The 15,054-nt window shown below is 34.6% G+C and overlaps 4 protein-coding genes and 1 pseudogene across 5 annotated transcripts, besides 9 other annotated features; 2 read left to right on the forward strand and 3 right to left on the reverse strand.

Moving 5' to 3' along the window:
* Nucleotides 1–7,550: part of a mobile genetic element that runs on past the window's edge.
* On the reverse strand, nt 1,347–1,931 carry TVAGG3_0522210 (His-Me finger endonucleases family; the record flags this gene model as incomplete). The annotated part of the gene is made up of 1 exon (XM_051237281.1): nt 1,347–1,931. One exon carries the CDS (start codon nt 1,929–1,931, stop codon nt 1,347–1,349), a length of 585 nt encoding a protein of 194 aa, XP_051095105.1.
* TVAGG3_0522220 (uncharacterized protein) lies at nt 4,754–4,918 on the reverse strand (the record flags this gene model as incomplete). Its single annotated transcript, XM_051237282.1, has 1 exon — nt 4,754–4,918. One exon carries the CDS (start codon nt 4,916–4,918, stop codon nt 4,754–4,756), a length of 165 nt encoding a protein of 54 aa, XP_051095106.1.
* TVAGG3_0522230 (uncharacterized protein) lies at nt 5,027–5,339 on the reverse strand (the record flags this gene model as incomplete). Its single annotated transcript, XM_051237283.1, has 1 exon — nt 5,027–5,339. A coding segment is annotated over one exon (313 nt), but the record flags the coding sequence as incomplete, so codon positions are not given.
* On the forward strand, nt 5,450–5,796 carry TVAGG3_0522240 (uncharacterized protein; the record flags this gene model as incomplete). The annotated part of the gene is made up of 1 exon (XM_051237284.1): nt 5,450–5,796. A coding segment is annotated over one exon (347 nt), but the record flags the coding sequence as incomplete, so codon positions are not given.
* An 828-nt stretch (nt 7,551–8,378) lies between the features above and the next one.
* Nucleotides 8,379–8,752, forward strand: TVAGG3_0522250 (annotated as a pseudogene). The gene has a single exon. A coding segment is annotated over exon 1 (374 nt).
* Nucleotides 8,753–10,154: 1,402 nt separating this feature from the next.
* Nucleotides 10,155–12,128: a mobile genetic element.
* A 1,089-nt stretch (nt 12,129–13,217) lies between these two features.
* Nucleotides 13,218–13,279: a mobile genetic element.
* Nucleotides 13,280–13,399: 120 nt separating this feature from the next.
* Nucleotides 13,400–13,508: a mobile genetic element.
* Nucleotides 13,509–13,648: 140 nt separating this feature from the next.
* Nucleotides 13,649–13,757: a mobile genetic element.
* A 388-nt stretch (nt 13,758–14,145) lies between these two features.
* Nucleotides 14,146–14,254: a mobile genetic element.
* A 141-nt stretch (nt 14,255–14,395) lies between these two features.
* Nucleotides 14,396–14,503: a mobile genetic element.
* Nucleotides 14,504–14,645: 142 nt separating this feature from the next.
* Nucleotides 14,646–14,754: a mobile genetic element.
* A 140-nt stretch (nt 14,755–14,894) lies between these two features.
* Nucleotides 14,895–15,010: a mobile genetic element.
* Nucleotides 15,011–15,054: the final 44 nt, after the last annotated feature.

Raw genomic sequence — 15,054 nt, forward strand, 5'->3', positions numbered from 1 at the left:
CTTCATTTTTGACAGTTTACAAATGTAAAGTGTTGCATCCTTAAAAACTTGGAAATATATACATTCATGAATTATCTTGTATATTAATTGAAAATCCATAAAACCCTAACAATATTTTTTCTTAAAAAAACTATAAAAATATAAATAAAATTAATCGTTAAATAAAAATATTTGATATTAGAATTTTATTGGAAAAATAAAAAACTTAATATTTTAAAGAAATACTTAAATACTTGAATGTTTTAACTTTTACATTATCATATAGACTCTCAAATTATTAGCCATTTTGGCTGAGAACTATGGTCTGCGAGGTACATAGATAGAATCAGTACCTCGCAGACTATAGTTCTCTATATGGCGCCGAAAAATTTTTGGTGAAATGTCGTCGCATTTCACCAAAAATTTTTCGGCGCCATAGGAAGAATTGGAGGGTGTGAGATACTATTACATGCTATAGTACTCACACCCTCCAACTCCCAATCAAAATCGCATAAAATTTGCTACTTATCTTCAGATTACCTCCCATTATAAAATATATCATTGCTATCTCATTGTACTATATTTCCACCTATGTATTTAAAAATATAAAATTTTTTGATAATATATTTTTATATCTTGAATTTTCAAACAATATATTCACAGATAATATAATGGGAAATCTATCTCAACCTAGCCTTAAAGTACCAAACTCCTGCTTGCATTCTCACTCACAAATATTAAACATCCATCTCCAAAAAACTAAATTCTTCACAATTTTTTTTAAAATTGAGAACATAAAAAACGTATGCATTCAATAATTTAAGATACTAACAAATATTAAAAACTTCAAAATATCAGATATTAACGTTTTTCAATTAAAAAAAATATCATTTTGCTTTTCAATTCGAACATAAATCTTAAATATTTTTAATTAATATCTGATTTACAGCATTATTATCCATTTATAAATCTGACAAATAAATGACAAAACCATCAGAAATACTGTCACTTTTGTCAAAAGTGAAGTCACACTATTTTTCATGCGCAACACTGTAAAGATTCTCATTTCGTCAAATTTGTCTATTAGACCATCAGGACCTTCATACTGCCCATGAAAATATACTGCGAACATAAATGCGTTAGTTCTATTTGAAAACAAAACTCTTCTAAATCCTATTGCCTTTGCATCTGAAGGACTTTGAAGCCAACGAATTGGATAGTCAAACCTGTATGCTCGGGATGAAATTTCTTCATCTGAAATAGTCCTACCAGCATTTGTAAAGATATAGTCTAACGGTTTTGTATCTGCTACTTTTGTTCTTTGTTTTTCAACCTGAAGCATTTAATATATGTAAAAATATATTGTTTTAAAATGGTATGCCATATAGCTTCTTGAATTTGTTAAGAAGTATTTGAACGTATTTTCCATCTGTATCTCTAGTGTTTACATAAGCATAGCCCGCCTTAGTAAAATATACTTGTAATTTCCTATAGTTTACGCCGGTATAAAAGTAGAAAGAGTCTTGTTCTTCGCTATAGTAGTAAAACTCAAACGTATGCTTGCCATAGTCTGTAATTTCAATTGTTTCATCTTCTAGTTCGTCGACAAATTCGAATACAATATCTCCAAATTTGCCTTTGTTCTTATTGTTTTCAGAACGAGTGACCCAACGTAAGTTTTCAAGTCTATTGTCGTTTCTTATATGGTTTATATGGTCTACAAAAGGTAAATTGTTAGGATTCAGTATAAAATGAGTTGCAATGACAACATGTTTAAGATAGTGTTTTCCACCCATCTTCATAATAGCATATCCGTCATTTCGCTCCCATTCGCTTAAAACTCTTTTTGTCTTTTTGTTTCTGACTTCAAATGACTCACAACAGTGAATTTCATATTTCTCATCTAACAAACAAGTTTCCCAACGGTCTTCTCCAACAAACTCAGCGTACATTTCAAATAAAATAAAAAAATGTCACTTTTTTAAAATAAATTTTTTATTTCATGCAATGTTTTATTTCTGTGCTGTCTTCAAGTATGCCCCAATATTTCCTTTTCGATATTACATGAACTTCGGAAAATACCTTATCTAGCTTAAAACAGCCCATCTTTTCACCGACTAAACCCATTTCAATGAGTTTGTTATAGCCTTCTTCGTTCGTCATGAGTGCGTCAATGTTCTCATAGTAAACCTTGACTTTGGATTTGACTTCGGAGAAGAATTTGTTGTAGTTGTCAAGTACTGCCTTTGCGAACTGAGGGTAAGACCAATGTTCGACAATAGGTTTTAATGTGGTTACTAAGCCACTTTGACCTTGAGTGAATTCGTACTTCAAAACAAAAGGAGAAAACCTTTCAACAAAGTTGTCGACCTTCTCATAATGTTTACTTTTCATCTCTTGAGGTTTCTTAATGGAATATCCCCATGTCGAATTCATAAGCAATTTGAGTGTCATTGCAAGTTTGGGGTTTGAAGCTTTCCTAATATCATACAGTTGTTGTATGACTTTTCCAACTGTATAGTTCCTTCCCGGGAACTCACCATCTTCGTTTGGAATTCCAGTCGGAATATATTGGACAAACCTCATGTATGCAGCGTTAAGGTCGACATAGTATATCTTTTCGTTTGAGTCGAACTTGTCGCAACAATTGGTCCAGTTTGTGGAAATTCAAGTGAGTCTCTTATCTTCTGAGAAACTTCTCCTGTTATCTCATAAACATCGTCGAAGCAACCTGTTTTCATATAAAAACCTTCTGACCTAACTCAGATGCTCTCCAATACAATTTGACGTCAATTGGATGTCTCAATGGAAGTTTGTTTATAGCATCTTGAAGTTCTTGCAACCTCATTGGAAGTTCTTCTGGTTCAGGTTGGTATCGAACAAACCAACTCCTTGTGGAAACTGTGTACTTCTTTTGTACTAGAACTTTGTCTGGAACAACTTTTGGTCTTGCTAACAATGAAAAGTTTGTTTCGTCTTTTGGTACAAAAGTTTCTGTCAGCTTGTCATCTGGAATTGGTTCCAACAAACCTTTCTCGAAAAGAATGTTTACAGCTCTGACAATGTTGCACTTACTTTTACCAAAGAATGGTTTGAAAGACTTTCGTTCAACATGAAGTGGTTGTGGACAATTACAATCTTCAACCATGGTAAGTCTTTGTCAACAACATAGTCGTCATGTGAAGAACCTTTAGCTGTAGGTATGTTGACTCGGATATTGACATTTGCCAACGGTGCAATTTTTGCCAATTGACCTCTGAGAATGTACCTTGTCTTCACACATGACTCAAGATACTTCATCTTCTCATCTGAAACAAGACCAGAGTTCCTGAGACATGTAAGAATGCAAGGTTCATTGACAATTGTTTCAATTGAATTGTAAATTCCATACCTTGTCAAGTCAATGTCAGACTTATTTATGAACGGGAAGTATCCAGCATGTTGTCTGACTGCTTGAGGGTTAGGTTGTTACCATTCGAACTTGACACTTGCAATTCCTTCAATTGCATTCAAAATGTCTGAGTCGGAGTCAACCATTGTTCTCTCTTTGTAGTCTTGAAAGCGTCAAGAAGTTTTGCGGCTGTTTGTTCATTGCCATGTGCATAGTAAATGTGACCATCCAAATCTGTTATGGTCAATCTGAGATTGTGTCCTTTCTTATTTCCGTCTTGTATGGCAGCAAGTACACCCATGAAGCCTTCTTTGTTCTTTCCTTCGTCAAAGTTTACTGTAAAGGTTCGACCAGATGTAATTTGACTTCTAACTTCACGGTACTTCTCATATGCATATCTTGTCTTTCCATAGGAGCATGTGTGTCTTCACCTTTTCCTTTTTCCTTCTCAAAGGATGCAATTGTTCGTCATGTTTCCAGTAGAATCTGGCAAAGCCGTCGTGTCCTTCAACTTGAGGTTCACTAACATCGAAAGGCATGTCCATAAGACGTTCTTCTTCTAACCTCTCTAGTCTGTTTGGATAATTGGCACGTGCTGTTTCCAAATCTAATTCGTAGGTCAGACCAGCCAGTTTGTCATAGACTTTTATGGGTCTTCCTTTCTATATTTAAACTTCTTCGAAACTCTCCAACCATATCTTTGTAACTCTGCTTTTATTCTAGCAGACTTTCTGTCCATTTATATGGGGCATTTTTTAAAATAATAAAAATGTTTTTTTCTTCTACTTTACATAACGCCTGCTGCCATAAGTCTTTGACGCCAAACCCATACCAGCTAATGAAGGTTGACTTGGTTTAGTTTGGAAACTAAACTTTGGTTTATCTTCAGTTTTTGGTTTTTCTTCTTCTATCGGTTTTTTCGTCACTTTTCGGTTCCTCTGACTTTACTTCACTTGCAGGAACAGTTGTGTCGTCAACATCTTCATAAATATCATATGCCATTTGTTTTTGTTTTTTCTTTTCAACTTTTTGTGTTTGTTGTAAAGTTTAGAATATTTCGACTCTAAGTCAATGAGATGTTCTATAATGAACTGTTGGTCAGTGAAGTAAACTTTTCCATCTGTTGTCTCGAAAGCTCCTTCAGACTTCAATATTTTTATTTGTGAGAGTCTGTTTCTTTTTTGAGATACTAGCCGTTCCATTTCTATGAAAAGTGACTTTATAGTTAGGGTTTGTATTTCCAGACCTGGCACTTTCTATTATTGAATTTTTCTCTTCATCTGTAAGTTCTTTGACAGGTTTTGACAATGGTTCTGAACTTTTTGTTTGTGGTGTCAAATCTACCGTTTCAACTTCTTCGGTCATTTCATCTCAGTAAAAATTTTAGTTTGGTTTGTTTTCAACTGGTTGTTGTTGTGGAGGTGGGATGGTTCCTTTAATAATATCATTCAGTTTCACATGCTGAGCCTGACTATATGGTATCGGTTTAAATGCTGGAAGCCGACAAATCCATCTTGAACTCATTTGTCTCAATGCTGCATTGTTCATTTCATCCTAGTTAAAAACCTTACATTTCCCAAGTTTGAGGTGGTTGCGGTTGGTTATTGCTTACCCATTGTTGTGCATGGTTATATCCTCTGTTAACGAATCTTTCACCTTGGTCCATATAGTGTCCTGCTTGGTTATAGTAGTCATTTGCTTTGTTATAATAGTTTCCTGCTTGTCTTCCTACATTGTCCATCCATCCTTGAACTTTTCCTCTTGTTTCAGGATTTGGAATAAGATTTGTTGCATCTCGTGCTACATCCCAACCTTTCTGTACAGTTTGTATAATAGGTTGTGCTTTCTCTTTAAGTATACCTAATGTACTCAAAATCTTCCTTCCAACTCCAAATACACCTCTGGCTATTGTTCCCACTGCGGGTAAAAATCTAGATGCGACTCCTGCTAATGCGCCAAATAAACCCATTTCTTATGGGTTAAAAAATGACGAATCCAAACAAGGACCCGTATGTTTCTAAGGCAACAAAGAAAGCACTCATGATAAAAATCTTTAGTTCAACACCAAATGCTTGGTTTATGGATATCTTGGAAAACATTCCGAGGTATAGAGAAGATGGACCACCATACTGGTTAATATTTGTTGGTCAAAACACAAGATACTGTGAAGCCATACCATTACAGTCCAAAGCTATTTTAGATATCTTAGCAGCTTTGACAATATTCGTTGACAAATACCATCCAACAAAACTGACATCTGACTGTGAAAGTTCTTTCAAATCAGATGATGTAAAAAACTATCTGCGTTCAAAAAATGTAAACCAATATTTCATTGTCGACCAAAACCATTCTGCTCTTGGTGTCATTGACGGTTGTATAAAAATGTTAAGAGACTTAAACCAACCACAAGGTGGTGAAGCAAATGAAATGTCATATGACGACAAGTATAGACACTTCTCCCAGGCAAAGATGAGACAAGTTTTAAATATTTACAATAACCGTAAACACAAAGGTTTGGGAAACCACTCCCCCGAAGAAATGAAAAACAACCCTGACTTAGAGAAAGACTATATATTTAATAATTTAGTCAAAAGAGACAAACAAGAAAGAATGCCGGGCTTCAAACTTCAGAAAGGTGACAAAGTAAAAATAGAAATACCTAAACGCGACCCATATGAAAATACTATTGACTATGACAACAATGGGAACCCGACAGGTACTCACATTCGTGTTCGTAAAAATAGAAGAAAGTATACAAGAGAATATTATGAAGTTTTAGGCAAACATGGCAAAATGTACACACTGCAAGCAGAAGATAAAACTACTATTGTCAGACCTCGTTTCAAGCTTGTCAAAGTTCAAGGTGGTATACTTTCAAAGACAGTTCCTAACAAATATAAGACAACTCCTGACGAATATGCTAAAGAAGTTGAAAATGACGACTAAGCAATTCTATACCATGCGTAAACTGTCATGTAAGGTGGCATGTATTCTTTACTTTGTCCCGTTGTTTGCGTATATCCTGAAACGAAATGTGTATGGTTTCCTTCTCCCTGCGTGTTATTCCAGTAACAATTTATAGCAAACTTAACCTCATCTTTAACATCATATCCTTTACCTTTTGTCATTCCTGACCAATCCCAATATCTATGCTTATGCCAACCTGCTTGAGATGTACTTAAATCTATGTAATGACTGTGTGCAGGTAAATTTCACCTGAAATCGTTTTACTTCCACCTGTTTCCTTTGAAGAGTTTGCACAATACAAAAACCTGTCGACTATTTGTTCCCATGCACCAACACCAAACATTACTTGAGGACCTCTTGCATCCATAGATGTATAAATAGAACCTACTGGGTTCATTAAATCAAACATATGAGATATTATAGGATTGTCTCTTTTGAACTTAAAATATAGTGCAACTATTTCAGGTTTCTTCTGGTTTGTGTCAGAATATTTTTTATAATATAATCTTATGTTTTCAGGGTAGGTAAAATCTTGACTATAATATTTATTTCTGTCATCTGTATAATAATATACTATTCTCGTTTTTTCTATTGCATTATATCTTTTATATCTATAATAATCTAAATATAATGTTAGCTTTTGTTCATCTACATGTGGTGTTCTGTCGTCATCTCCATAGTCATAATAATGTGGTGCCGGAGCTGGGTCAGGTAATATCATATCCACCATTTCATAAACTCTTAAATATTTCTTTTGTTCGTCTCCATATAAGTTTAAGTAGCAGTTGTTGTCTAATGGAACTTTAACTTGTGTACCATCATTCTTTTTATAGCTTACATACATTTCATTGTTATTTTTCGGAATGAGTTTATACCGTGTACCATTTTCTAAAGACTGTACCAACTGCCATCTAAAATATTTATTTTCTTCATTGACAGAAAAGTCACCAACAATAGTTTCAATATTTTTTGTTCCTATCAAACTTTGGTATATTTCATTGACATATGTTTTATCTGCTTTATTTTCAAGGCTAACGTTTAAGTCTGTTATTTCAGAAGATGTATGTGTATGTCCAACGGCACTTTTCCTGTTTAAGGTTTCTTGTAAGTTTGTAATATCAGATATAGAATGTGTATGAGTCTTATTTGCTTTTGTCTCTAATGTTTCCTTAAGACTTGGTATTTGGTTAATATAATGTATATGAGTCTTTTTAGAATATTCGTTTTCAGCTCTTGTCACTTCACTTGACATTTTATTGTCAACATATGTTTTGTCTGCTAGTTCAGGATGAGTATGTTCTTTTGTTGCATAAGCATTGTTAGCTCTTTCTTCTTCTTTTGCTATTGCATCGTCTACATATTCTTTGTCAGCTTTGTTGTCAACATCTGCTTTCAAAAGAAGTTCATTTATAGGTTTCTCGTTTAAAGTTCCTTTTGTTGGATTTATACAGACAGTATGGTTCTTATTGTCTTGAAATAGAAACCCATCTGTTATAGGGTTTAATGTCAGTTTTAAGTTTCCATCCTTTAAAGTTTCAGATATCTTAGAATAGTTTGAAAAGTTTGTTGTGTTCTTATTTAGAGCTTGCATAATGAGTTGTCGGTTGTGTTGTATTTCTCGCATAGACGCTGTTTCATTTGACATTTTTATTATAGATAAAACATGCTTCCAATAGAAAAAGAAAATTCTAGAGTTGCTACAACTAAACCATTAGATGAACTTTTTACTAATGTCGGTCAAAAGTTTGAGACAGATACCGTAAAGCATGAAGGCTATCGTTTTGACTACCCATTAAGATGGTTAAGAGACCCATCTGTCACAAAAGCTATTGGCTTTCGAAAGAATAAAGTTTGTGTCTGTAGAAGATAAAAGTTTTCCATTTATTGTAAGGTTTCATATAGATTATACATCTGAAGGGCAACGAAAAATGTGGGAAGAAATTGAGCTAATACAAGTTGACCTCTCATCTTCTCTACAGGCTGCATTAAAAAATATAGAAGATAAAATAAATTCATGTTATGCAAAATATGCTGATGAATATGCGAATACCGATAGCACACTTTATCTGAGAATTGTATATGACAAACAAAATTCACAAGTGTCATTTCAAAATCTACGAAGACAATCCAAATAAAGACGAACAAATATATACAGAATTCACTGCAATGTCATGGTATTATTTGCAAAGAATGTTAAATCAGAAAGTTGAACTTCCTTTAGCAAATATCTACAGTCGATATGCAAGAGATGAACCATATTTATTTAAAGATGTTTTCGACCAAGATGCTGTGATAGTTCATGCTTCATTTTCTGGCGCCCAAAACTCTTTCTTATGCTTGGCAAATGACTTTTACGAAAAACCTACAAAGTTATACGAACCACCAAGTGGAAGTATTTCAGACTTTCAAGTATGATTTACTACAGATGGAAGAAAAAGAATAATTCCATATACCATGCGTTTTACTTAGAAACTTAGTTTCATATACAACTACTATCGAACGGTAAAAATATAATTTTTTAATATACCGGTTGTGGTTGCCAACTTGACTGTGGTGCAGGTTCAGGCTGTTGTATAACAGGAGCTTGTTCTTCTTGGTTAAGGGTCTTTAGGTATAATACCAACAAACTGACCTACTCTTTTACCAATATTTTTGACTCCGTTCCAAATTCCTTTTCCTACGGTTTTGACGCCATTCCATATACCTCTTCCAACTCTTCTGAAGAAGTTTCCAATACTGAAGAAACCCATTTCTATCGTGTAAAAATCTAATGTCCGCCTAGTCTTTTGCGTTTCCTGTTGATTTCCATAGCATTCTTTAACTGGAGCTCATACATTCTGTTTCCTCTGGTAGAAAACATATTCTGGGTCAACTCCTGTGTTTCGCGTCATCTGCATAAAGTTGTTTATATCCCACTTCAGGGTTTGTATAAAACTCTTTCCTCTCATATTTGCATACCATGGGTGGCAAACCTAACGCGCAGCGTCATTTGACATGGCAGTTTGCATTTGTACATCTGTTGGCACTTGACCATAGTTTGCCATTGCAGTTTGTATTCTAACTCATTTTTGGAATATTCTCTGGGTTTGGTTGTCCAGGTTGCTGTGCATTCGCTAAGTTCTGTGCGTCCATTTAATATTAGATAAAAATATCTCTTACGAGTACATATGCTGAACATTTGCAGGCATTGGTTCATCTTCATATTCTCTGTACTTTTCTGCCACATCAAATAAATAAATGACACAATGGAAAAAACCTAAAACAAGTAGTCCTATTTCAAACCACATTTACTTACTAATAAAATTTCTTTGTTATGAGACTTTCTCCAGTTTATAGGACCTCTCTCATATTCTATCTTGTCATATATAAACTCATAGTCATGTATGTCCTCTAACCATCTCATAAAGGTTTCCAAACCACTTTTATCGGATGTAAAGTAAAAGCATGGATGGTTATGTATAACGTCTAAAGTTTCTAAAGAGTCTCTCAAAGTCCAGTCTACTTGGTATTGAAAATTCCATGTGTTATAGAACGGCGGGTCCACTATAAAGAAAACATTTTCCTTGTCTTTATATTTTTCATACAACTCTGTCCAATGACATCTCACAAACTCTATACCCTCAATATATTTTTCTATGTCTTCTTTGAAAACATTTGTATAGTTAAGATATAAAACTTTTGACATAAGTGTTTCAATGTCATGAACTCTTATAGAACCACTATATAATAGTCTAGCAGATATACTATCCCAGTCTATATATTCTGCTTTTTTCAAAACCTCTCTCACAATATTTTTCTTATCTAATGGTATACGTTCGAGTATATAAGAATTTCCGAAAAAGTGACACCCAAAAAGTGACACTTTCAATAGGGAGTAACACTTAAAAAGTGACAATTTAAAATTCACAATAAATAAAAATAATAAATTTTTTAGTCTATTAAATTATTCTTTTCTTTGAAATCCTCTAAAAATTCTTCGAAATGTTCTAAAATATAATCTGGAGAATTATAACAAAATTCATTAATTTCTAACATATACGTATCTAACAATTCATTTGGAATTTCAAACGATCTTAAATATGTAATTGAATTTTGTATCTTCTCATTTATTTGAGAAAGTTTTTCTTCAGCATTTTCCAATAAAAATCTTAATGGATTCAAATTGGCTTCTTGATTCTGAACAAAATTTAATACTTGGTATAAACGTGATTGAACTTCTCTTTTCAATTTTGTTTTATAATCTGTCAATCGAGGCTCGCGAATTCTAATTGAAGGAATAAAACCTGTTTGAAGTAAATCGTTTTTAATACGATAAAAGTAATTGGGTGCAACTTCTTCTAAAAGATTTTTGACAAAAACATCAATTCTTTGATTTTTAACGCAGCCAAAATCGTGATATTTTATCTTTTTAAATAAAGATTCAGAAACGTTATTCACAACGGTTAATTCATTTGGTCTGGCAGCGGCTATCCACACCATAGCCAACAATTCCTTATACAAAATTCAAAAACTTGGGTGCAATCAGTTCTGATTGCACCCAAGTTTTTGAACTTTCTTGAGGGAATTAAAGGGTGAGAGATTTATAGTCTATCTATATATCTCCCACCCTCTAATTCCCTCCCTGACAGCGGGAAATTTTGTCTGAATGTTAAACTATTCAGACAAAGTTTCCCACTGTTTGCGAAGGAATTGTTGGCTATGATGTACTGATTCATGATCAGTACATCATAGCCAACAATTCCTTATACAAAGTTCAAAAACTTGGGTGCAATCAGTTCTGATTGCACCCAAGTTTTTGAACTTTCTTGAGGGAATGGAAGAGTAAGAGGTATACATTATGAATATATACCTCTTACCCTTCCATTCCCTCTCTGACAGCGGAAAACTTTGTCTGAATGTTAAACTATTCAGACAAAGTTTCCCGCTGTCAGCGAAAGAATTGTTCCATCTGGTGCATAGAGTGTGAATCTATGCACCAAATGGAGCAAGTCCCTCGCGAAATTGCCAAAACTTGCGTCGCATTTCAAAGATTGCGACCCAAATTTTGGCGATTTCTAGTAGAGATGGGAGTATTTTGAGTCACTGACCTATATGCAGTGGCTCAAAGGGCTCCATCTCTACTTTGAAGCAAGGAAACTTTCCTCGAAATTTTGATAATTTGAAGAAAGTTTTCAAGCAATTAACAAAGGATTACTCGCTATGAGGTAAAAATTCTAGATTTTCACCTCATAGCGAGAGCTTCCCTTTCATTGCTTGAAAACTTTCCCCAGCTTCAAAATTGGGGAAAGGGCTGTAAAGTCGACTCCGATACCAGCAGGTACCAGAGTATTTAAAAGAGAAGCCCTCGTACGAGTTTCTATGAAGACCTTCTCATTCAAGAAGATCTTAATAGAAAATCGTACGAGGGCATTGGAAACTCGCGTCTGGTACATGTTGGTACCAGAGTGTTTGAGATTTGAAGACTCTGGTACTAACATGTACCAGAATTTATGATGAATTTAAGATGGACCATTATAAAATGGTAGCGGTTTGTTTCAAAAAATTTTAGATGAGATTTGCATAGATATAGATTATATGATTTATACATATGAAAAATAATATATAAAAATATAATTTTGAGATAATTATGTAAATAATATTTTAAATATTTGAATTTGAGGTATAATTTTATAGTAAAATATATTATAAAGAGTATTTATATAAATATTGTAAAATAATATAAGTAATAAAAATTGAGACCCCCTCCCTGTTTTTGATGTTTTGTCACTTTTTCGGTAATTCTTATTGTTTCAGATATACTATCCCAGTCTATATATTCTGCTTTTTTCAAAACCTCTCTCACAATATTTTTCTTATCTAATGGTATACGTTCCATCTTACCTATAGGTATCTTTTCTTTTAACTCTTTCAATATATTGTTTGTGTCTGGAATATGTTTGAGACGGTCCATATAGTTGTCGAAGTCATTGCATATAATCTTTGAGTCAGGAAATACGGTATGACATAAATGGGATATATAGAAACTTCCACCGAACAAATCTACAAATGTTAGACCATTCGGTAGTTTCTTAAGTTCTCTCAATATAATATCTTTACATCTACTCTTATTTCCAAAGAACGGTAACGGCGGTTTTGTAAAATTCATTTATATATAATAATAAAAATGTTTTTACCCGAAAAGTGACAGAAAAGTGACAAAACACAAAAACATATATAATTTGTGAAAAGTGACACCATTAATATGATGTAAATAACAACAGTTTTGGTTTTGTCACCGGCTGGTCGGCTGGGGTTCGGTCCTCCTCTTGGGTCTTGGGCAAAATTTCTTATGGGCTAGAGGGCGCAACGCGCCTGGAAGCCCCACTTACCTGACCTAAATTGCTCATTAAAATCTCCAAAATCTTATGCGGCCAATGGCAAAATTCGGATTTTTGTGAAATCTGATCGAATTTTTAGTTTCACACATCCGGAAACTATGAATTTATGGGAAGTTTCGAATCAGTTGTGCCAAATCATGTGAAATAATACGTGGTGATTTTATAATACAAGTAAATTGGATTCCAATAGGTAAAACATTTGAACTTTGTCATGAATGCATGAGGCTTACTCTAAGAAGAATGTTGATTCATGTAATCACATTTGAATTATGTAAATCCTAGCAAATTCGTGATTTCTCACAAATGAAGCTTTTATCCATAATGTAGAAAAGTTCATTATAGATAAATCTGAGCATTGAAGAGCTGTTTTGTCTTCAATTCAATAATGAATGCTTAATGAAGTAATTTCGATTTCAGATTTATTGTCTTCATAACATATGCACAAAATTTTTCTAATCCACAATTTCATTTCCTTTAGAATTCAATACTAAACGTCACAATATTGTTATATACGAAAACGATAAAAACGGTTTGACAGAAAAGTGACAACTTTACGTGTCAAAAATATAAAAAGTGATATTTTATTCATCATTATCTTCTTCATAATTTATTTCATATTCTTCGTCTTACCAACAAAAGATGGGAATGTGAACAATTGCGGGCAATTTTTAGCCATTTTGGCTTGGAACTAGAGCCTGCGAGGTACATGGATAGTATCAGTACCTCACAGGCTCTAGTTCTCTATATGGCGCCGAGAAATTTTGGTGAAATGTGGTCGCATTTCACCAAAATTTTTTCGGCGCCATAGGATGAATTGGAGGTGAGAGATATTATTTCATACAATACTACTCTCACCCTCCAATTCCCAGCCAAAATGGCTAAAAATTGCCCGCAATGTGAACAATTGCGGGCAATTTTTAGCCATTTTGGCTTGGAACTAGAGCCTGCGAGGTACATGGATAGTATCAGTACCTCACAGGCTCTAGTTCTCTATATGGCGCCGAGAAATTTTGGTGAAATGTGGTCGCATTTCACCAAAATTTTTTCGGCGCCATAGGATGAATTGGAGGGTGAGAGATATTATTTCATACAATACTACTCTCACCCTCCAATTCCCAGCCAAAATGGCTAAAAATTGCCGCAATGTGAACAATTGCGGGCAATTTTTAGCCATTTTGGCTTGGAACTAGAGCCTGCGAGTACATGGATAGTATCAGTACCTCACAGGCTCTAGTTCTCTATATGGCGCGAGAAATTTTGGTGAAATGTGGTCGCATTTCACCAAAATTTTTTCGGCGCCATAGGATGAATTGGAGGGTGAGAGATATTATTTCATACAATACTACTCTCACCCTCCAATTCCCAGCCAAAATGGCTAAAAATTGCCCGCAATGTGAACAATTGCGGGCAATTTTTAGCCATTTTGGCTTGGAACTAGAGCCTGCGAGGTACATGGATAGTCTCAGTACCTCACAGGCTCTAGTTCTCTATATGGCGCCGAGAAATTTTGGTGAAATGTGGTCGCATTTCACCAAAATTTTTTCGGCGCCATAGGATGAATTGGAGGGTGAGAGATATTATTTCATACAATACTACTCTCACCCTCCAATTCCCAGCCAAAATGGCTAAAAATTGCCCGCAATGTGAACAATTGCGGGCAATTTTTAGCCATTTTGGCTTGGAACTAGAGCCTGCGAGGTACATGGATAGTATCAGTACCTCACAGGCTCTAGTTCTCTATATGGCGCCGAGAAATTTTGGTAAATGTGGTCGCATTTCACCAAAATTTTTTCGGCGCCATAGGATGAATTGGAGGGTGAGAGATATTATTTCATACAATACTACTCTCACCCTCCAATTCCCAGCCAAAATGGCTAAAAATTGCCCCGCAATGTGAACAATTGCGGGCAATTTTTAGCCATTTTGGCTTGGAACTAGAGCCTGCGAGGTACATGGATAGTATCAGTACCTCACAGGCTCTAGTTCTCTATATGGCGCCGAGAAATTTTGGTGAAATGTGGTCGCATTTCACCAAAATTTTTTCGGCGCCATAGGATGAATTGGAGGGTGAGAGATATTATTTCATACAATACTACTCTCACCCTCCAATTCCCAGCCAAAATGGCTAAAAATTGCCCGCAATGTAACAATTGCGGGCAATTTTTAGCCATTTTGGCTTGGAACTAGAGCCTGCGAGGTACATGGATAGTATCAGTACCTCACAGGCTCTAGTTCTCTATAATGGCGCCGAGAAATTTTGGTGAAATGTGGTCGCATTTCACCAAAATTTTTCGGCGCCATAGGATGAATTGGAGGGTGAGAGATATTATTTCATACAAT

This window comes from Trichomonas vaginalis, chromosome II (genome assembly GCF_026262505.1).
Source record: "Trichomonas vaginalis G3 chromosome II, whole genome shotgun sequence".
Lineage (NCBI taxonomy): Eukaryota > Parabasalia > Trichomonadida > Trichomonadidae > Trichomonas > Trichomonas vaginalis.